At 31.2% G+C, this 23,121-nt stretch overlaps 2 protein-coding genes across 2 annotated transcripts; both read left to right on the forward strand.

Annotated features, from left to right (window-relative positions):
* Nucleotides 1–10,281: 10,281 nt before the first annotated feature.
* On the forward strand, nt 10,282–13,520 carry LOC125219350 (retinol dehydrogenase 11-like). The gene is made up of 3 exons (XM_048121308.1): nt 10,282–10,517; nt 12,983–13,082; nt 13,149–13,520. Exons 1-3 carry the CDS (start codon nt 10,429–10,431, stop codon nt 13,329–13,331), a joined length of 372 nt encoding a protein of 123 aa, XP_047977265.1. The 5' UTR covers nt 10,282–10,428; the 3' UTR covers nt 13,332–13,520.
* A 3,860-nt stretch (nt 13,521–17,380) lies between these two features.
* LOC125204590 (protein DETOXIFICATION 27-like) lies at nt 17,381–21,769 on the forward strand. The gene is made up of 8 exons (XM_048103285.1): nt 17,381–17,798; nt 18,080–18,621; nt 19,408–19,494; nt 19,597–19,653; nt 19,729–19,967; nt 21,162–21,280; nt 21,386–21,475; nt 21,559–21,769. Exons 1-8 carry the CDS (start codon nt 17,421–17,423, stop codon nt 21,619–21,621), a joined length of 1,575 nt encoding a protein of 524 aa, XP_047959242.1. The 5' UTR covers nt 17,381–17,420; the 3' UTR covers nt 21,622–21,769.
* The last annotated feature ends 1,352 nt before the right edge of the window (nt 21,770–23,121 follow it).

Here is a 23,121-nt window from a genome sequence, read left to right on the forward strand (position 1 = left end):
TGAATTATTATCTTCTTCTTGGAAATGCATCACCTCCTCCTCGATTTCCACCATGGTATAATATGGAGTATATGAAAGGTAAAACTTGTAAAGAAAAGCAAACATCATTAAACAAAGAGGTATGAGCACAAGACTTGAATATGGCATTGTCTCAATACATAACAAATTTATTCTGTTGTTTCAATGGCTGTTAACTAAAACCTTTTAGCTGATTATTAATATTTTAATATTACCGAGTTAATCCAGATGAAAAAGTACCATGAGGTATTACTCCTAATAATAAACATGCACTTGTTTTTTTTCAATGATTAATGGAATGGGCTGAAGCTGTTAATAAAAGTTGGTCCATTATCTTTTATATTCTATCACAAGCCCAAAGACCAAGTCCCTTTTTATTTCATCAACTAGTATCACCCACGCCCACGTGCGAATGCACCATCCATTTTCTTTTATTTAAACTTATTTTATAATATAAAATAATTTTATAAATTCATAAAAATATCATGAAATCTGAAATCATAAATATATAAAATAAAAAATAATTATTAGAAAATATAAAATCAAACAAAGAAAAAAAATAACACACAAATATGTTGATCGGTGATTTTGGCAAAAATATACATACATTATTATTAACATTATGATAGTTTAATTAAATTATTATTTACTTTAACTTCAATGTTTTCAGTTCAAAGCTGCTAGTATATTGAATTGGAACCGTAATTTTTAAAAGAGGGAACATCTTTTTTGGTCCACGAACTTTGTCAAAGTATCATTTTAGGTCCGTGAACTTTGAAAATATCATTTGAGGTCTGTCAACTATGGGTTAATATCAATTGAAATACTATTTCCAAGTTTTGGTGGACGAAAATACCCTCAATACCTTAAAGAGTATATATTTTTAATAAACTTATCATATACTCATATTTTTTATAAATATCTTTACAATATATTTTGATTAATTTTCTAAATATAATTTGACCTTCAATATTATCACTTAATTTTGTGACATGCAAGTAAAATTGCTTCTTCAATTTTTTATATTAAAAAATTTTAAAATTGAATAAAGAACTTTTCTTTATAATAAAAAATTGAATAAGGATCTTTTTTTGCACGTCACAAAATTAAGTGATACTATTGAAGGTCAAATTATATTAAGAAAATTAATCAAAAATATATTGTAAAGATATTTATAAAAATTATGAGTATATGATAAGTTTATTAAAAATATATACCCTAGGTATTGAGGGTATTTTCGTCCATAAAAACTTGGAAATAGTACAAAAGTACTTCAATTGATATTAACCCATAGTTGACAGACTTTCAAAGTTTACGGACCTAAAATGATACTTTGGCAAAGTTCGTGGACTAAAAAAGATGTTCCCTCTTTTAAAATTTCTCTTATTTTGCACTTTTTAGAATTTTGGAATTTGTATTAAAACATTTTTTTTTTCGTAATAGAGAAATACTAGCCAATTGAAATATAAAAATAAAATTTGAAATTTAATATGCAAATATGTTTAATATACACTTAAACTGGTCACGTATTGAATTATTTGCTAAAATAAATAATTAGACTAATATGTATATCGATGTAATCAAATGCAAACTCTAAATAAAAATTAAATTTGAAGCAAATAAATCAATACAATATTTATATTTTTGCAGTGATGTTAATCCACTTTTAATATATTAGTAAAAATTTCACAATTATGATGTTTATTTAAATTATTTATCAAATTGATTACATTTACGATGTTAGCTTTATATTATAAATAATATTTTACCCAATTTTTGAGGAGATATTTTATCGAATTGATTTTGAATTATAAATAATGTGTCACAATATATATTATTAATTCCAAATTACAATATCAATTTTTTCAATAATATAATTATTCACACACTAGTATTTAGGGGTGTGTCAATACAGCATCATTATACAGAAATTCGAATGAAATCCTTTTCTAAGTAAACGTTGAACGGTAAATATATCATTATATTTTATTAATTAATCGTCATAAATTTATCTTATAAAGCTAAAAATGTATAAAATGTGCAATTAAGGATGTGAAATTTATGCAAATTTATCACTAACTCAATTTCATGATTTAATCAGGAATCAAAATAAATGTCCAATAACAATCAATTTTTTTATATATCTTAAATCATTCACAATTTATTAACTCGACATATTGATGTGAAAAATAAATGAAAGGCGACATCATTTAAGTGACTTGGACCTGGCCCATTCTTTTATTCGATTCTACTATAATAATTTGTTCAAGACCTGGCCCATTCTTTTATTCGATTCTACTATATTAGAATAATTTGTTCAACACAAATAAAGAAAGTTATTGTTGTGTATATTTCACTTTTTCATTTTAAGGTAGTGGACCACATATTCCACTAACTCATTCCTACTCACATTTTATTATAAAACTAATATATAAAGGTAGGACCCACATTCCACTAACTTTTTCAACCCACTTTTCATTACAATTCTTAAAACTCGTGCCCGGTCAAAGTGACCCGAATTATTTGAGACGGAGGGAGTACTATATTAGAATAATTTGTTCAACACAAATAAAGAAAGTTATTGTTGTGTATATTAATTATTCATCAGGTAATAACTTCCATCAAATCCAACTTGCATTTGATGAAGCAAAATGCAAACCAGAATCCTCATTACTACATAACCAGAATAAACATAACCATATGCCGCTGCTCGGCCGCGCCTCCTTCCCACAGCCGCGGCTCATCTATAGTGGATGCTCAAGTTGTATAAATGCTTGAAACGTATGTTTTGAAATGAATCAGTGATACATATCTCGTCAATCATAAAATAAAGCTGGACAAATTAAGATCTATTTATCATATCTATATTCAAACTAAACGAGGTTATAATCAATAGAAAGGCATCAAACAAAGCACGTAAAGGAAGTTATGAAAAACTATTAAAGTGAATAATATTTATGTCTATAATATTTAGACTCCCCACAAAAATTAGTCGGAATACCACTTATTCTCTATCTCATATTTGTGCAACTCAACCCGTCCACTAAAACTAGAACCCGTGTCATAATGGACGAAGGGAGTGTGTCGAAAATCATGAAGTGCACGAGCTAATGCCACTTGGTCACAAGACACGACAATCAGTTTCTGGAGAGCTTTAGCATTATTGATGACATCCAAAGCCAATTTACGTTGCCAAGAAGAGCCAAAATATCCCGTGATTTCCAAATACTTTACTGGCAACTTTACCCCGGTTGTCGTTCCAAATATGCTGGTATGAATTTTAGATGTCTGACACCCACTACACTCTGCAGCAGCAGCAGGTTGATCCATGCCCATCACTTCCCTACACCCCTCACACATTGCTTGTTGATCAATAATGTCCACTTCCCTACACTCTTCACACATTGCAGGTTGATCCATGTCCATCCATTCCCCACACTCCTCACACATTGCATGCATCACTTCCCTTGTCTGATGCATAAACTGCAACACAAATTGAAAAAAAAAGCATCAAACAATGTAATGACTGCCCAAATTAAAATTGATATCCAGTTAGTTTAAGTTAATGCATACCTTTATCACAAGTTTTTCCAATGAACCACATGCTTCAATCAAACGGCGCACATATCGTTGAAAAGGCCCTACAGAAGAAAGATAATCTCCCGTCTCAATCACCAACTCTAGATGTTATATACTTACAAGATCAACCCACAACAACTCGTGATGATCAAGATCTATCTGCAAATTAAATTCACATTTATAAATATTTGCTATAGCCTATATATATGGAGTAATAAAGAGAAAAAAGAAATTGAAAAAAAGTTATTACCCGAGACATATGAGAATGAGACTCAAACGTAGTTGACAGGCGTAGTAGTTGTAGTTGGTCGTGTACGCAAGATGGAATTTTGACAAGGAGCTCAGCAAGCATGTGTAAATTAAAACTTTCTTCAAAATTGAGTTTGGTAAGCTTCGGAATATTACTAAGTTGGACGGCACATCCAAATCCCAAATCATATAACGTCAAGGAAATAAGGTTTGTTGCATTGCCAATCACAATGGATTCAACGTACCGAGCACATGATAAGGTTACGTGCTTTAGTTTTGTGTGCCCAACAATTGAGACATTTTTCAAGTTGGTACATGCTCCAATTCTCAAGCATTCAAGAGCACAACAATTGGAAACCAAAAGTTCAAAATCTTGATCAGTCATTTCAATTATACTACATAGATGTAAATCTTTAAGGCATTTAATACCATTTGTAATTGGAAGTCTAAGAATTGGACCCTTATTATGAAAACAACCACGTAAACAAATTATTTCAGCTTCCTTACTTAGGGCAAAATTGAACCACCTATCAAAATTGTCAAATTTATGAATGAACATGTCCACCACCAACTCTTTTATTTGAGTGCCTCTATGTGAATTCAAGACATGACCAATCATACCTACGTAATTTGACTTTGCGTCAATCGGAAATCTATACTTTGGGAAATTGAGATGGCTCACGTAGGTATGGAGATGTCGCCAACGAGTTGAAAGTATGCAAGTCGAAGTACCTTCTTTCAAAGTCAGCCGAGAGATTATAGATATCAAAATTTTATTAGATAATTTGCTGATTCTATCTTCATGCAACATCTGCAATATTTCACATATTATAATTACTCTACATCCAATTAAAAATAAGAGCAGAAGATAAAAAAAAAAAAACCATCCGCAATAATTCACTTATTATAGTTACTCTATAATATTTAAAAAAGAATAAGAGAAAAGAGACGCATAAAAGTCTTCACTAAAAAAACATAAACATCAGTTTGATTGAATAAAACATACCGTTTGCTAAAATAGGTGAAAAAAACGATGGCTAAAAGGTGCAAATACTATAGAGAGAGAGCCATTGTTTTTTTAATCGAAATAAAGAAAAATGGTTGTATTAATTGACCTTTTATAGGTATATTACATCTACTCTTTCCTTTCACAACATGGGAAAAAAAAAAACAACCTTTAATCGTATGAATGGAAACCTTTCACCACATGGAAACAATAAACAATCCTAATTTATAAGGTGAAATACTTATAAAACACAAAAATAATTACCTAATCTAAGAAAGTCCTATATTAGAAACTTATAATTTGAAAAAAATAAAAAATAAAGAAGGAATTGGTACAATATTAAATATCGAAGATAAATTTTAAAGACTGGGATATATTTGATAGAGAAAAGATGTATACACATAATTGTAACACCCCTCAACTTTTAACCTTCTTGATTACAAGATTTACTCCATTGTTAATTTGCCCTTTCATTATTTAAGGAAATTAATCACGATCCTCACAATCTTCACTATAATTATTCTTCACATATTTATGTTAAATTTTTTTATACAAAAACGTACTCGTACCTAATTTTTTGATGAATGGTTTATTTAAATAAAAATATGATGATGTTAAAAAAGATAATAATAATAAATTATACAAATAGTTATATCTATATACACCTATATTTATATTCCATATTCAGCACCAGACCTAATTCATCAACCGATAGGTCCACAGCCCACCAAGAACATAAGACCACAATCGCAACAAATCTGACTCAACAAGATTGCAAGATTACGTTTAACATATAACCTCCAATATATCCTTTTAATATTATTGGGAAGAAAATACACATAACAAACTATCTTTGGGAATCAATTTTTCAGTGAATTATTGAGAGCAGAACCATATAATTAAAAATCAAACATGTTTCTTATAATGCACTAAAAGAATCAAGAAAAAGGGCATGCTAGCATTTAGGCAGAACCAAGAAAAAATGATTAAATTATGCACTTATATTTGAAATCATCTCAGAATTTGCAGTTCTTATTCATGACAAGATGAACATTGCTTCTTTTGAACTTTTCTTCCTCATATTTTATTTTTTGGATGTTAGTTCTTGAATCAGTCGAATCAAGTTAGCACGTGGGCTTGTTCGACTTGTAGAAATGGTTAATTGCCTATTTAATTATTGAAGAATGAGTTTGTATAGCATATTTTAAAATTTAAATGACAAATGATTGACTTTCAAGATTTCCAATTATTGCATCTAGCTAAATTTATTTTATTTTACAGTTTTTAGTTTTTAGACTCAAAATAGCATTATTCAAACATCCGCGTAGTCATAGTAATGCACATTTGCGACACATATTCACCAACATGAGCAAATTATGAATTTTTAAAAATTTGTGATTTGTCATTTGATATTTAATAGACATAACGTTTCGAAACTTATGTGACATATCATATTTATATACATACAGATCTGTTCGAAAGTTATGTGAAATTTGTAGATCAAGACAAATGTGGTATTATTTCAGGCAGTTAACGTAATATACAAAACGTTTTAAATTCATTCTATGTGTTTTGATGATATAAGATCACATCATATCATAAATTTGCTAAACACATTACACATAGTACTATTTAAAAAAAGTCGGTAAAACACATTCTTAGGTCATTATACTTTAATCAAAATATTCATTAGGTTCTCGTACAATTTTTTCATTTTAATAGGTCCTTATACTTTTCTCATAAATTTCATCACATCATCGTACAATTTTTTCATTTTAGTAGGTCTTTATACTTTGATTATAACTTTTATTAGGTCCTTAGGGCATCCACAATGGGGCGGACTATACGACGCCCTAAGCCCCGCCCTAAGCATTTTACTTATTATTTGAATATTTAAACACTATAAAAATTCATTAATCCTATTTTTTATGTTTGCAAATATATCAATTAGTAAGAATAAAAATATAAAAACACCACAAATTAAAGGCATATCCTATTGTCAGTATTTATTTTTTATTTTTTATATTTTATGCTTGCAAATATGGAAATCGTCGGAATTCATAATTGAATTTAGAGAGAAATTGAGATGGGAAGAGAGTAAAGTGAAATGTGTGAAATGAAGTAAAAAAATTGGTGATATATATAGAAGAAAATATAAAAAAAAGAAAAATGTGTCCATAGTCCGCCCTATAGTCCGTCCCCCCTGCAATGGGGCGGACTATAGGCCGGACTATGCAAAAATGTGTGCATAGTCCGCGGACTAAGGAATGGGCTTAGGGCGGGTTGCTGCAATGGAGGACTAAGGGGCGGACGATGCATCGTCCGTCGCATCGTCCGCCCCATTGTGGATGCTCTTATACCATTTTTTACTTTAAGATATTCTTTTACTTTTATCTTAGATAATAATTTATATTTAATTAAATTTAATGAATCTTTTAATTTTACTATTTAACTTATCTTATGATTATAAATATTCAGGGAAATGTATCTTTCAATATAAATATAAATAATCAATTGAAAATTCGGATAGTTATTCTAAAAAAAACTTCGATTTTAATCTTCAATAATCACAGTTAATCTTTTTATTATTCTCAACAACTTATTGAGATTATTGGATGACAAGATGATATTATCTTTATAGACTATGCTAAGTTAAATAATGGAATATTAAAAAGTTCATTAAGTTTAATTAAATTTAGATTATTATCCAAGATAAATGTAAAAATGTCCCTAAAATAAAAGATTATGCAAGGACCTAATGAAAGTTATGATAAAAGTATAAGGACCTACTAAAACGAAAAAATTGTACGAGGACCTGATAAAAATATTGTGAAAATTATAAGGACTTATTAAAACGAAAAAATTGTACAAGGACCTAATGAACATTTTGATTAAAGTATAAGGACCTAAGAATATATTTTGCCAAAAATATCGAGGAATAATCAATCTACATATTTAAATCGCGCGAGTACTCTTATATACGCTTGGTAATATCTAAAATCTCAATTCTTTCAATAAAGATATGATAGTGATTAAATCGATAACTATTCTATGTATTATCATGCTAGGGGAGTGGTCAATTGCTAACTCATCATTTAATTGCTAACTACAACTAATTTAAGGTTTCATCCCCCTCGCAAATTTTTTCTTTTAATAGGTCCCTTTAATTTTAACTTTTTTTCGCCCCATACAATTTTTTATTTAAGATATTCTTTTTCTTTTATCTTAGGGTAAAAACTTTTAGTAGGTCCTTATACTTTTAAATTTAAAATTTTAAAGAACCCTTTTTAAATTTTTTTATTTAATTTATCTTATGATTATAAATATTGGGGAAAGGGATCTTTCAATATAAAAAATAAATAATCAAATTTAAATTGGGTGAAATTTTAAAAAAAATTTGATTTTAATCTTTAATCCCGCGGTTAATCTTTTTATTATTCTCTACAACTTATTGAGATTATTAGATAACAAGATAATGATCTTTATAGATTATGCTAAGTTAAATAATGGAATATGAAAAGTTCATTAAGTTTAATTAAATTTAGATTATTACCCAAAATAAATGTAAAAAAGTCCCTAAAAAAAGATTGTACAAGGACCTAATTTAAAGTTAGATAAAAGACGGGCCTACTAAAACAAAAAAAAACGAGGAAAAGTAAAAAAATTTTGAAAAAATATGACCCCAAAAAAAACGAAAAAAAAATTTACCCCCCAAAACGATTTTTTAAAACCTTAAAAGTTTGTATTTTGCCTAAAATATATTGATTTGATGCATTTATAATCGGTTAATGGTCAACCCAAAGCAGTTAGTGGTCACTTAGTGGGTCTAATTTTGGGTTTAACCCCACCTAATTACATTAAATAGTTTCCTTTTTTATTGCGTATAACAATAACATTAAATTATTTCTTAAGAAAAAAAGGGAAATGACCGATTTAAAGAAATACGATAATTAAAAGTTTGCAAAAAATAAGACTTTAGCTTAAATTGTATTTTACAAAAATCTTTTTTATTTATAAGTAATTATTTTTTTTTAATCATAAATGGAAAAATTACCCAAAAACGATATTTATATATACATATATAGGATATAAGTGGTTGAGCTAGCTGATAAACATTTTAATCTCATTAATTTCTATATTTTACCCCCCTTCAAAAACCACAAAAGTTATAGAAGCAAATCAAATTAAGGAGAATTGGACTAATAAATGTTATAATATATAAAAGATTATAATAAATGTTATAATATCTAAAAGATTATATATCCCAAATATATTTTCATACAACATTTGTACTTTTAAGATAATAGACTTTGAGTTTAATTTTATTCCTCTGGTATATTTGAGTTTAACTATATATCTTCCATTTGCTTAGTATGATCTAAAAGATTATATATCTCATATTTGAGTTTAATTTTATTCCTCTGGTATATTTCAAATACAATTGGATAATTTAATTAAACTTCATTATTCACTACCTCAAAAGCATTTCATTGTCTACTCCCAATTCATGGTTAAATCCGATTTTTCAATTCACATTCAAATTTGTATTTCAATTTCATCAGTCGCCATGTTTCTTCTCAAGGTAAAGGAAAAAATAGAAAATTTTAGCTTCCCTTTAATTTAATTTTTTTTAGCTTTGATACATTGTCGTTTTGGTGCTGTGATTGCGAGACATGGACATCAGTAGCATTTGGGGTATATGGTTCAGAATTTCACCAAAACGGGTTTTTTGTGGGTCCCATTTTCATAATTCTGTAAAAAAACTAATCTTTTTTGGGGGTTGTGTATTTGCTCTAAATATTTAAGAATTTTCATCTGCTTTTATTTGTTTGTCAAATCTTGATTTGTGTTGTGGAGACTAAGTTGACTCATATTGTGAAACTGAGCTGTGCTTATGTCAGAAATTATATAACTTTTGGTCCTTTTAGTGAATGAATTCATGATCAACTCTTAATTTTGCTTTATGAAGAAGACAAAGTTGCTGAAATTGAGCTTGTTATGTCAAAATTAATCAACTTCACTTTTACTTGGTAAAATGAGTTTATGATCAAATTTGCTGACAGGTTGAAAGCATCACTATTCTGCTCCATCTAAGTTGGGTGTGAGATCTCTTTGTGAAATCTTGATTTGGGATATTTCTGATTTTGAGCTGTGTTGTGTCAAAATGAATCAACTTTACTCTTTTTAGTAAATGTTCTAATGATCAAACTTGTTGACTGTTTGAAAGCATCATTGTTCTTCTCCTAAGTTGTGTGTGAGATTTTAAGTTCTTTGTCAAATCTTGATTTGGGATATTTCTGAAATTGAGTTGTGTTTTGTCAAAATTAATCAACTTTGCTCTTGTTAGTGAATGAATTCATGATCAAATTTGTTCACAGTTTGACAGTATCATTGTTCTACTTCATCTAAGTTTTGTGTGTGTTGTGTTGTGTGTGTGTGTGAGTTCAAATTCTTTGTCAAATCTTGATATGGGACATTGCTGAATTTGAGTTGTGTGATTTCAAAATTACTGAACTCTTCTCTTGTTAGTACAATGAATTTACGATTAAATTTGTTGACGGTAGAAAGCATTGGCTATGCAAGCACGAATAGAAGGGAAGAACTGTGTTGTGACAGGGGCGAATTCTGGCATTGGCTATGCAACTGCAGAGGGCCTAGCTGCACGGTTCGACTTTCTTGCCAAAGATCTCCCATTCCACAGCCATATCATGCATATCTCATGTGTCTCGTGTTTTCGTGTTTCTGCAGTGGAGCAACGGTGTATATAGTGTGCCGGAGCAAGGTGAGGGGCGAGGCTGACGCTCAAAGATCCAGTCTGCAACAGGCAATCAGAATGTCCATTTGGAGGTATTGTATCATTTTCTGCGTCGTTTCACACTTGAACCTGCATTTACACGCCCCGTTCCTTGCAGATTTGTGATGTTTCTTGTATTGGCGATGTGAAAACTTTGGCTTCGCGATTTTCAGTGAAGGATGATCCTGTGCATATTCTGGTAAACTCCATTGTAGGTAAACTCCATAGTATGACCAATTTATAGTGAAACTATATATACTATATATATTAAAATATATAGAGGGAGAGAGGTTTAATATCTCACTGAGGAAAATCTGTTAGTCCAATTCATCAAAACTACTGAACACTAGATATTGATAGAACTTTTGTTACATTTGTATCACTATACACACAAATTTTGTATGTGTTTGTGTTTGTTTTTGTGTGAAAGAGAGAGAAGTTGATATAATGATATGTATGTGATATATCACTTAGAAAAATCTGAAGTCCAATTAATTATCAAAACTACTAAACAATATATATATGGATTGAACACTTAAATTATATCACTATACAATACACAAATTTTGTGAAAAAGAAGGGGTTCAAGAATGAACACTGTCTTGGTTCTTCCTACACATCTCTAGCCGGGTTCGTGGTCGCTTCGTCGCCGCTGGCTTTCTCAACCAGTACTGTTCAAACCTCTGCCTTGCATATTCCTAGCTTGTAATCAAACTCAATGTGGCTCACATATGCCTGCATTTTTTAATGAATTTTTTCCACTAGTTTAGTATCAAATCATGCTATAAATCTTGTTGAAATATCGACACGGATGTCGAGTATCAAGATCAGCCCCCATAGCCCCCAGATGAGGTGGTTTGCTAGACTGAATCTCTCCACATTATCTGCTACATGATCTACTGATGTCTCACTTGCTTTTTTTTTCCACTGAAAATTCAATAATAGTAAAATTTAGAAATAAATAAATGAAAGTAGATAAGGATGAAGATGTTTTAAAAATGAAATAAATAGTTTTTGATCTTTATGTCTAGTTTGACATAGGTGTATGAATTGTGAGAAATAGACAAACTCTGGATAACTCCAGCGAGATTTGATCGAAGAAATAAGGACCGGTAATCATTGAAGTTTGCTTGTAATTTTTATTTTTTTTGTACTTTCTTTTGCATTCTAATATTATGTAGGCTTTTATATTGTGTTTTAAAAATAGATGTTATATTGTAATTTTATTTTATTTGCTAACTCAAAAATACGGAAAAAAGGTAAAAATAGTAAAATAAGTTGAGGTTATTTTGGTATTTATTTATTTGTATACATTTTTTGCTATGATACGTTGTCTTTCTTCGGTGCTGTGACTGCAGGCATGGACATTACCAAAAAAGTTTTTTTGTGAGTCCCATTTCGATGATTCATCCTTTTTTGGGGCCTTTTATTAGTTAATCAAAGCTTGATTTTTTTTTGTGGATACTAAGTTGAGTCATATTGCTGAATTGAGGTGTGTTTATGTCAAAATTGATCAAGTTTTGGTCTATTTTAGCTAATGATGAATTCGTGATCGAACTTGTTATCAGTCGAAAGCATCTCTGTTCTGCTTCATCTAAGTTGTGTGTGTCATAATTATTTGTTAAATCTTTATTTTGCGTTATGAAGACAAAGTTGTTGAAACTTAGCTTGTTATGTCAAAATTAATCAACCTACTTCACTTTTAGTAAAATGAGTTTATGATCAAACTTGTTGACAATTTGAAAGCATCAATGTTTTACTTCATCTAAGTTTTGTGTGTGAGTTCAATTCTTTGTTAAATCTTGATTTGAGCCAAGTCATGTAACAATTTAATCAACTTCACCTTTTTTAGTACAATGGATTCATTATAAAATTTGTTGACAGTTTGAAAGCAGCATTGACCAAAGAAATGACTGGATTCTTTGTCAAATCTTGATTTAGGCAAAATTAAGCAACTTTGATATTTTTAGTTAATGAATTATTGATCAAACTTGTTGAACTTGTTGACATATCTTGATCTGTTCTTTTTATTTTTGGTAAACAAAAACATACTTGTCATCATCTCTTAGAAATATAATCATACATGTGTATTTGTGTGTGTGTGAATTGCACCTTGATAATCTCCTATGGTAGGGAGCATGCAAAGAATCTCAGATCAGAAGACGAGCAAGGACGAATAGAAGGGAAGAAGTGCGTTGTGACAGGGGCGAACTCTGGCATTGGCTATGCAACTGCAGAGGGCCTAGCTGCACGGTTCGACATTCCTGTCAAAGATCTCCCATTCCAAAGCCATATCATACATATCTCATGTGTCTCGTGTTTTCGTGTTTCTGCAGTGGAGCAACAGTGTATATAGTGTGCCGGAGCAAGGAGTGGGGTGAGGCAGCACACTCAAAGATCCAGTCTGCAACGGGCAATAAGAATGTCCATTTGGAGGTATTGTATCATTTTCTGCATCGTTTCTACACTTGAATCTGCGTTTACTTGCCCCGTCTCTTGCAGATTTGTGATATTTCTTCCATTGACGATGTGAAAACTTTGGCGTCGCGGTTTTGTGCGATGGATGAGCCTGTGCATATTCTAAGGTTATCCAGCAACCTTAGAACAAGTGATGAAGGTGCTGATACGGTGATATGGCTGGCCCTACAGCCTAAAGAGAAGCTCGTGTTACTTCGACCGGGCTGAGGCACCTAAGCACCTGCCTTTCACAGCTACAAAGCGCTCACATTCTGCTGTAGACTCCATTGTAGGTAGGTAAACTCCATAGTATGGCCAACTTCTACTGAAACTATACGTATAGAGAAAGATCTGTTTGTCCAATTCATCAAAACTACTAAACACTTTATATTGATTGAACATTTGAGTCATTATACACACAAATTTTGCACTGTGTTTTGTGTTTGCGTGTTATTAAGATATAATGAGAGAATTTGATACTACCATATCTCACTTAGAAAAATCTCAAGCCCAATTAATTATCAAAACTACTAGACAATATATAAATGGATTGAACGCTTAAATAATAGTATCACTATACAATACACAAATTTTGTGAAAAAGAAGTGGTTCAAGAATGAACACATTTCATGAGGTTTACTTTGTTGGTGAGCATTTCCCGGGAGAAATAAACTGAATACATTAGACAAAGTCAACAAGCCGTTCGATTATTGCCACGTAGCGAATTTCATTTGTTTGTTTTGGATATTGGAAAATATCCAGATTCAACTTTCAAGAGTGGCTAAGTTGTAAATTTGTAACAAATGGGTTTTTATCTTTTTTATTTTTTGACTGATTCTCTATACGAGAGAATCAGGATAAAGAGATCATTATTAAGATTCTAAACCACAAAAATTATTATTTATTGATGTATTTATTTTCTCAAAGTTTGTTGGGTTTTGAATGCGTGAAAATCGAGATTGGTCAAGTGATTATAATCCATCAATGTGTTTTCTTTATTAGATTACATTCCTTTTTAGCTCAAATCTAGTATACATGAAATAATCAAATTATTCAAAATTGACTCTTATTTTAGTAAATTAAGGTGATGTTCGATACGTTCAACAAGATAATCTATAAGAGCGTTATAGTTTTTTACTTATATTTTTATATTTAATAGCTGTAGAGGAATACCCGTTTGCAAATTGTGAAGTTGAAGTGTTACTCAATTGAAGGTACATTTATTGTGTTATGTCAAGTTTACAAATAAACTGTGGTATGTTTTGTCATGTTTGTATAAGTTGTATTGTTTCTTATCAAACTAAGTCCTTAAAGTTTATGTTTATTTATTTTGCATTGTATTGTTGTCATATTGAATCGATAATGATCCAACAATTTCAAACCAATAACTTTTACCTTGCTAATGAACTATACGGACTAAACATTTTATATAAATTATACTAGTACTTCATCAAGGCTTAGAGCATCCTTAATGCAGGCGGGGTCGGACCGCACCTGGGCTCCGGGCTGCCTGCCTGCGCGTTGGAGGAGGGAGGGGCCGCGCCTGGGATGGAGTAGCAGCCTAAAGCCGGTCCTGGTTGTGGTCCATTCATCTTCACTTCTCTCCCTCTCAAATAAATTTTTAGGTTTGTAATAAAAAAAGTGTTAGGGAAAACTAAAATTTATTTTACACTTCCTTTTAGTAATATTTTAAAGATCCAATATTTTCTTTTATGTTAATAATTTTCATTTAAGTATATACTTCTATCAGCCATGTATTTACGCAAATTATTTTCATTTAAGTTAAGCCCAATAGCTCGATAGTATTCATACATTAAGCATACATTAAGCCCAGTAGTCTATTTTTTTTACTTGTATATTTGTCTACATACTTCTAAAACTTATAGCCCAATTGTTTTATAGTCGGGCCGATTTATTTTAATATTTATTTGTCATTTGTCAGACCATTAAAATAAAATAAATAGAGATGCTAATTGTGATAACACGACATTGAGAAAGAAAAAAGGAAAGAACATAATACCTCACTGTCTTCCCATATTGATATATTATTTGTTGCACTCTAAATCAAAAACTTTGGTATCACTGCATAGAATATTCATGTAAGTTTGATCTCAAGATAAAACCTTTTGAATACATGAACAAATTTTATATGTTAAACTCCACTAACTCAATACGTAAGTGTAATTTAATCAACTACCAAACATCATATATTGTCGAAAAAGTATGCTCGAGATCTAAAAAAATTCCTAAAATTATACCAACTTGACAGCATGCACTATAACTTTATCATAAAAATATACTATAAATCAATTCCGAATAGTACTTAGCTTATAAGTGAGGTCACAACAAAAAATTACTCACATGCATGCATGCTTTTTTACATGAATAAAGCCAAATTAACATGTCTTACTTCCAAGTTAATTACATAGATAAAAAATAAAACTAACCTTACAAGATCGTATCTACTTTATGATTTGCAATTCTTATTATGTATACTCTATACCTACGTATATAAATTATAAAATGTAATCTAATAGTACATGACTTTGAATTGTATATGTAAATAAATTAGGGCAAGTGGTCGTTAATATCAAGAACTATGGTTGAAAGTTGGATTTTCCCGCAAACGTAAAACTTGGTCGTAAATATCACAAGCTTTGATCATTTTTCGGATTCACCCTTACCTTCATATAATTTTTTCCATCTCTTCGATGAGATTTAATCCAGTAAAGGTCACATTTAAATTGGAAAAGGCCACCTATAATTTAATTTCTCCGGATTCATCAATTATTGGAAATTCCAAACACGATCTAAGTTTAGATTTTTTTCAACCAAATTCGGGTTCATGAAAAAATACGGAATTTGGTTATAGTTCGTGATATTTGCTATCAATAGCCCAATAAATGAGTGTATTGAAGGTTTGGTGTCATGAAAAGTGCTTATAAATGAAATATGACTATTTTTCGTAAATGTTTAAAAACAAAAGTTAAAAATTACTAGTACTATTTTTCCATACAGAGAGTACAGTATTGATTGACATTACAAAAATTAATAGGTACTCAGTAAAAATATCTAAAATAAAGGATATCACAAATGCATATACATGTATAAACATTAAAATAAAGGTTCTCACAGGAAAAAAAATATTATAATTATTTTTATTATTGGGATAAGAACCCATTTTTTTCTTCCTTTCATTTTTCTTTGTCAAATAACCCCAAAAGATGATAAATCAATTGCTATCTCACTTTATTCACACATCATGCTTTGCCCTTTTTCAGTTCCACCACCAAAAAGTGGACTTAAGTAGTAATTGGTCGATGGATTCAGTTTCATTTTATATGTATGTATTTCATATCTTATCACCAATAATTAAAAACGTGTCACTACATTTGATCGAATATCAATAAACACCTAGCGTCGAAGTTTCCCAAACAATGACTTGACAATGAATCCCACTAATAAATATATACACCTTTTAGCAATGATGAGACATCGCAAATTAGTTTCAATCTTCCATGCTTATTATCAATAATTTATGCACCAAAAAGGTACTTGGATGTCCCAACATATTAGACTCTTTTTCTTTTTTAGCAAAAAGCATCTATATTATTTTATTCTCCACCTATTTTTTTTTCTTCTCTCCCTACTTTTTCCTTCTCTCATACTTTACTCTCTCCACTTTAACTATTTAAATATCAATTCCTTAAATCATGTGCTCAAAAGAAATGAGTCTAATACTCGGACGGAGGGAGTAGTTTTTAGATACTTATCATTTTTATTAATAGGAAAAAATCGAAAAATAGTGTTAAATTTTCGAAAACAGGGTTATCATTTTTAAAAATTCCCTTTTTTCATATACACAAAATTATGATTTATACTGTAATAATATTTAATTTTATAATAAATAGTAACTAAAAAAAATAGGTATGAAGCATATAAAGTGACACACTTAAGCTCGATCAATTGCTTCTTTCTCACATGTAATGCTTCCCTATAAAGAAATAAATCTACATGTTTGAGCACAAAACAAACCAAATTTTGTTTAGAACACATACTCCCTCCGCCTAACTTAAAATATCTCCTACGGAATAGTAACACATTATAAAAATAGACATTTTTAATTTCTGACTATATAATCTATTTATTTAACACACTAAACATAGTTGAATTTTATTATCTCGTGTCGAAAAAGAAAAATATTTCGCTTTAATTGAGAGTCGAGAGTGAGGGAGTGTAAAGTATGAGACACTCACGATCTTTAAATTATAGTACTCCCTTTATCATCATGTAAAGGTGAACGTATACTAAACGTGCATGCTTTATCAAAATTCTCCTATAAAACAGATACACATTTTCCATATATTAGTCGTTTCATCAAACATTTGCTCTGCACAAACTCCGATCGTCTCTCTCCCTCTCTCTGAAATCATGGAAATCTCAAATCCAAGCGATGAACTAAACCAATCACTTCTCCCACCACCCAAACAAACCCCAGAAACCTCCCTCGCCGCCGCAACGTGGCTCGAATCAAAGAAGCTCTGGCACATCGTCGGCCCCACCGTCGTCTCCCGCGTCTCCAACGCCACCATGAACATCATCACCCAGGCCTTCGCCGGCCACCTCGGCGACCTCCCCCTCGCCTCCATCTCCATCGCCAACAACGTCATCGTCGGCTTCAATTGGGGCCTCCTCGTAATTTAAACTCTCAATTCCCCCATATTCATTCAATTCCGCCTTAATTTCAACCAATTTCACCCCAATTTGAATCAATTTCACCCTAATTCAATCGACTTCAACTCAATTTCACCCTAATTCAATCAATTTCACCCCAATTTCAATCGATTTCACCCTAATTTGAATCGATTTCACCTAATTTGAATCAATTTCACCCCAATTTCAATCGATTTCACCCTAATTTGAATCAATTTCATCCTAATTTGAATCAATTTGGCCCTAATTTGAATCGATTGCAGCTAGGGATGGCGAGCGCGCTGGAGACGCTGTGCGGGCAGGCCTACGGCGCGAAGAAGTACGGAATGCTGGGGATCTACATGCAGCGATCGTGGATCGTGCTCTTCCTCTGCTGCTTCCTCCTCCTCCCGCTCTACGCGTTCGCGGCGCCGCTGCTGAGGCTGATCGGGCAGCCGGACGACGTGGCGGAGCAGGCAGGAACAGCGGCGGTGTGGCTGATCCCGCTCCACTTCAGCTTCGCGTTCCAGTTCCCGCTGCAGCGGTTCCTGCAGAGCCAGCTGAAGACGGCGCCGCTGATCTGGGTGCCGCTCCTCGCCCTCGCCGTCCACGCCCTTCTCAATTGGATTTTCGTGAGCAAATTGGAGATGGGAGTGATCGGAATCGCGATCGTTTTGGATATCTCGTGGTGGGTCCTGGTCATCGGGATGTATGCCTACGTGGCATTTGGGGGTTGCCCGCTGACGTGGACGGGCTTCTCCGTCCAGGCCTTCTCGGGCCTTCTAGAATTTCTCAAGCTCTCTGCTTCCTCCGGCGTCATGCTTTGGTCTCTCTTTCCCTCACCTTTTACCATATATTTTATTTATCGATTTTTATCTAGGTGTATTATTCTTTTTTCCGGTAAAATTAATTCTTTTAATATTTTCAATTTTATTTTCTCTTTTTGTTTATTTTCTTTAATTCATTAAACACTGATAGTTTTTTTAATTTCACAGATGAAAATAAAAACTTGAAAGAAAGGTGGTACTAACATACAATATCACATAAATTAGTTGTCTATGGATTATGAATTATGTATACTATTAACAATCCAAATTATAAAGTTTCTTCGAATTCTCAAATCCAAATTCTTTATCTTCAATATTTAGATTCTGGATTGACCTCATTAAAGTCGAATAGATCCGAAATCAGTATTATGTTTAGTACTATATGTAAAAAATTATTTAAATTAAATTTATTTAAAGAAATAAAAATTTATTTGAGTATTTATAAAGATTTTGGAGTATAATAATTAAAATTTTAAATTTTGGATCCTTCATAGAAATTTTTAGATTTTTTAGTTGGTTCAAAGTCAGTTAAAAAAAATTAAATTTTCAGATATTTTGATTAAGTTCACTCAAACTTAAAACTTTTGAATGCGTTCGAACTATGTCAAAATTCGAATGAGTGGATCATGTCATTATAAAATTCTACTCCTACATCAAATATATTGATAGTGAAATATGGCATGCAAATGTAGTAATGTATTATGGCATGCATTAGTATTTATTTTGTTCTTTTTGGTACGGTTGTGACATTAACATATGTATGGGCAATTAATTTTCTTCCTCAGTTTAGAGAATTGGTATTACAGAATATTGATAGTGATGACTGGATTCTTCACCAATGCCAAAATAGCTGTCGATGCCTTATCAACATGGTAAAAGTTTCGAATCACTTTTTCGAATTGATTCCAAACATATGGGGATGCAATTTCCCTATCAAATTGACTATTATTTTTTACATATATAATTAATTGCAGTTTGATCATCAATTCGTGGGAGATGATGTTTGCAATATCATTTTTCGCTGGAATCGGGTAGATTTTCAATTAATGAAGACATTTTTGTAAATGATGTTTTTCCTTTTATATAATACTTTGATCTTTTATTAGAGTGCGTGTGGCGAATGAGTTGGGTGCTGGAAATGGGCAGGCAGCGAAATTCGCAATGAAGGTGTGCGTGGTGCACTCGACCGCTGTAGGCGTCTTCTTCTTCGCAATCGTGTTGATTTTTCGAGGCAATTTATCACTAATGTTCTCTCCTAGTAGCGAAGTTGCTGCGGCGGTCGGCGATCTTTCCTTCCTCTTGGCATCAAGCATTCTTCTAAATAGTGTTCAACCGGTTCTATCAGGTAAAGTCTTATATGATTCGAAAATGAGTAGTGATTATTTTTTTTATAATAGTATGTGACAAGGATAATAGACTTAATACTCCATCAAACTATTACCAAATTCTAAATATTCAAACCATTGACAATAAAGAGGCACTCCTTTTAGGCACACGATTTTAGATAATGTTTTTTAAATAATTAAACAAAGAATAAATAAAATAAGAGGGGAAAAATAGAAGAGATAATAAAGCAGTAAGAGAGATAAACGTATTTTTTTCTTGTCAATAAAAAAAAAACATCACATTTACAATTCACTATACTGTAATTAATGACCTATTAATTACTAATAACCACATGATATTTCCAATATACTTATAAAACAAAAATGTTAATGGATTTTGCTATTACTATATAACCTTCCCAACGACGATTTCTGGCATTTCTTCTACTAGGTGTAAAAAAATTAGTAAACGAAGAAATAAAAAATAAATAAATAAAAGGAAAAGTGGGTTTCCTGTTTCTATAGATACTTCTTAAACGGCAAGATTACTAAACACGATTTCATCTCATTTTGCTAATGACTTGGACCGACTCCATTTAATGCTGAAATTACTTACTAAAACATTATCGTTTATTCATTTTAGTGAAATTGATTTGGATAAAATTCAGACGAATTCGATCTCATCAATAAAAATTTCAATAATTGCCAAACAAATGAAGGGTGAGTAAATTTTTTTAAAAATTGTAACCCTAATAGTGGAACCAATCAAACTGAAATATCGATACAATTTCTTTTAGATTTTGATACTAAATCGGATTTCTTGTCTCATTCAAATTTTGATTGTCTGATCGATCATACTTAGGTTTTTTGAACCAAAAATAAATTATACTTAAATGTAATTTTTATTTAAATGTTACATTAAATAGATATTGTATTCAAATAATAACATAATTCATACAATAATTACAAATTTCGTATCAGATTTTTGGAATATTTCACATAATTCAAAATTTTCAGTTCACATATTGCCCCATTTTTTTTTGTATTTCTAGATATTTTTGGAATCTAGTATTCATGTTATACCAAAATTCAATTTTTTTGATATGATTCGGATTGTCCCTTACAAAGATTATGAAATTGGTATGGAATTCGATCAAAGTTCAGTATTATACTATTATTCCAAATAAATTAGTTGGAAAATTTATTGTTATTAGGGGTAGCTGTGGGATCTGGATGGCAAGCTTGGGTTGCTTGGATAAATATATTTTGCTACTACATTATTGGCCTCCCTATTGGAGCTGTTTTAGGCTGGGGCTTCAATTTGGAAACTAAGGTAAATTATTGCTTTATCTCCTAATTATATTTGAAATAAAATATGAGATTGAAATTTGTGAAGATATTGTAATTTATGAATTTTGATTTTTTAATGTGACAAAAGGGAGTTTGGGCTGGGATGATTTTTGGTGGAACGGCGGTTCAAACAATTGTATTGGCTTTCATAACGATAAGGACAAATTGGGAAGTTGAGGTAAAAATGAGGATTTCTTTTTATATTTATCATTAATCCAATTTCCTTAATATATTAAAATGAATTATGTGAATATTTTTCAGGTTGAGAAGGCGACGAGCCGTGTGGAGGAGTGGAACATCTCTGACGTGGAGGCTGATAAGTAGTGGAGGCTAATTATGTCTTTTCACTTCGAATTTTCGAATTGAATTGTTTTCTTGTGTTTCGTGCGGTAGTGGTGGTGTTCGATATCGTTGCTATTCGAATTGGAAATTTGAAGACGATTTATTTAACTGGTTTCAGATTTGATTCTTCTTCTCTTTCGATATTATGGTGATGTCAAGTATCATTGTTGTTCGAATTAAAAATTTGGCATCAAATTACTAGATGAGATCTATTATAAGGTGGTCTTACGTGAGAGCAATTCATGATGATATCAACATTCACAAAATTATGCATATAATAAACGGGATGAACATCATGTGAGTATATTTTGCATATGGAATGCATGGTGTGGGCGTGCGCACTAAAATTTTTGTCTTTTGCAACTTTAAAGCGAATTTCATTCATTGCAAAAATGATCCGAAAATACCATCTGTGGAAAAAAGTTCTCAATGTTTTTGAAGAAACAACGATGGATTGATTAAAAGTATTCAACGATACAATCCAGAATAAAAGATCAAAACATAAAAGGAGGATACATAAAGGAATTACGAGCTATATGATGATTGTATCATGTTTGCAATACTTTTAAAATTGTGTTAAAAATGTTCCATCAGTCCACAATTAACAGTCAAATTTTATTTTATAATAATGGAGCATCCACAAAGATTAGTTACTAGTAGTATATTTTTTCAAGTTTGTCTTTCTACCATATTTTCTCTCTTCTATGTCAAATACTATGTGATAATCAGGTGAGTTGTGGATCTTTCTCAAAAATACAGGCCCATTGGGCTAGCCCAATAATATGAGCCCGGGTCTCATGAATTTAAATATTTGGTATTTAAATTTAAAATTCCTTGTTTTCACAATTAAATCCGAAATATCCTGAAAATCTAAAAATCAAAATCATAAGTAATTTTATTAAATTATTATCTATATTAGATTATAAACTTTTAAATATTAATCATACTTTAGAGTTTCAGAATTTTTTCGATTTTGAAAAAACCCACTTCGAACTGAACTAATCTACATCCAAATTACTCCTATAAAGGAAAAAATATCCAATCTAATTCAAAAATAAAAATAAATCTGAATCAAATTTAATAATCGGATTATTTGATTATTCAAATTATAGATATTTTATTCACCCACGCTCCAAATTAAATTCAAATCTGGCGCCACGATACCTTTTGTATAAAAAAGTGGAATATAATCAAAGAATTTATCCAAAATGGAAAAAAATATACAGTCGTCGGATTCTACCAATAAAAGCAACCTCAGTCAAACCGAAAAATAAAACGATAAATGCAGGTGGGTCCCCCACTCCCAATCATAGATAAAGCCGACTACGTACCACCCCCACAGCCCCCGGTACAACCCCCACTGCACATTCCTCATTCCCGTTGCAATTTCAATTTCAATTTCGCATTTAGTGATAAAAAAGCGAAACAGAATCACCACAAATTCTTAGAGAGAGAGAGCGAAAATTCTAGAGAGAGAGACTG

This window comes from Salvia hispanica, chromosome 1 (genome assembly GCF_023119035.1).
Source record: "Salvia hispanica cultivar TCC Black 2014 chromosome 1, UniMelb_Shisp_WGS_1.0, whole genome shotgun sequence".
NCBI lineage: Eukaryota > Viridiplantae > Streptophyta > Magnoliopsida > Lamiales > Lamiaceae > Salvia > Salvia hispanica.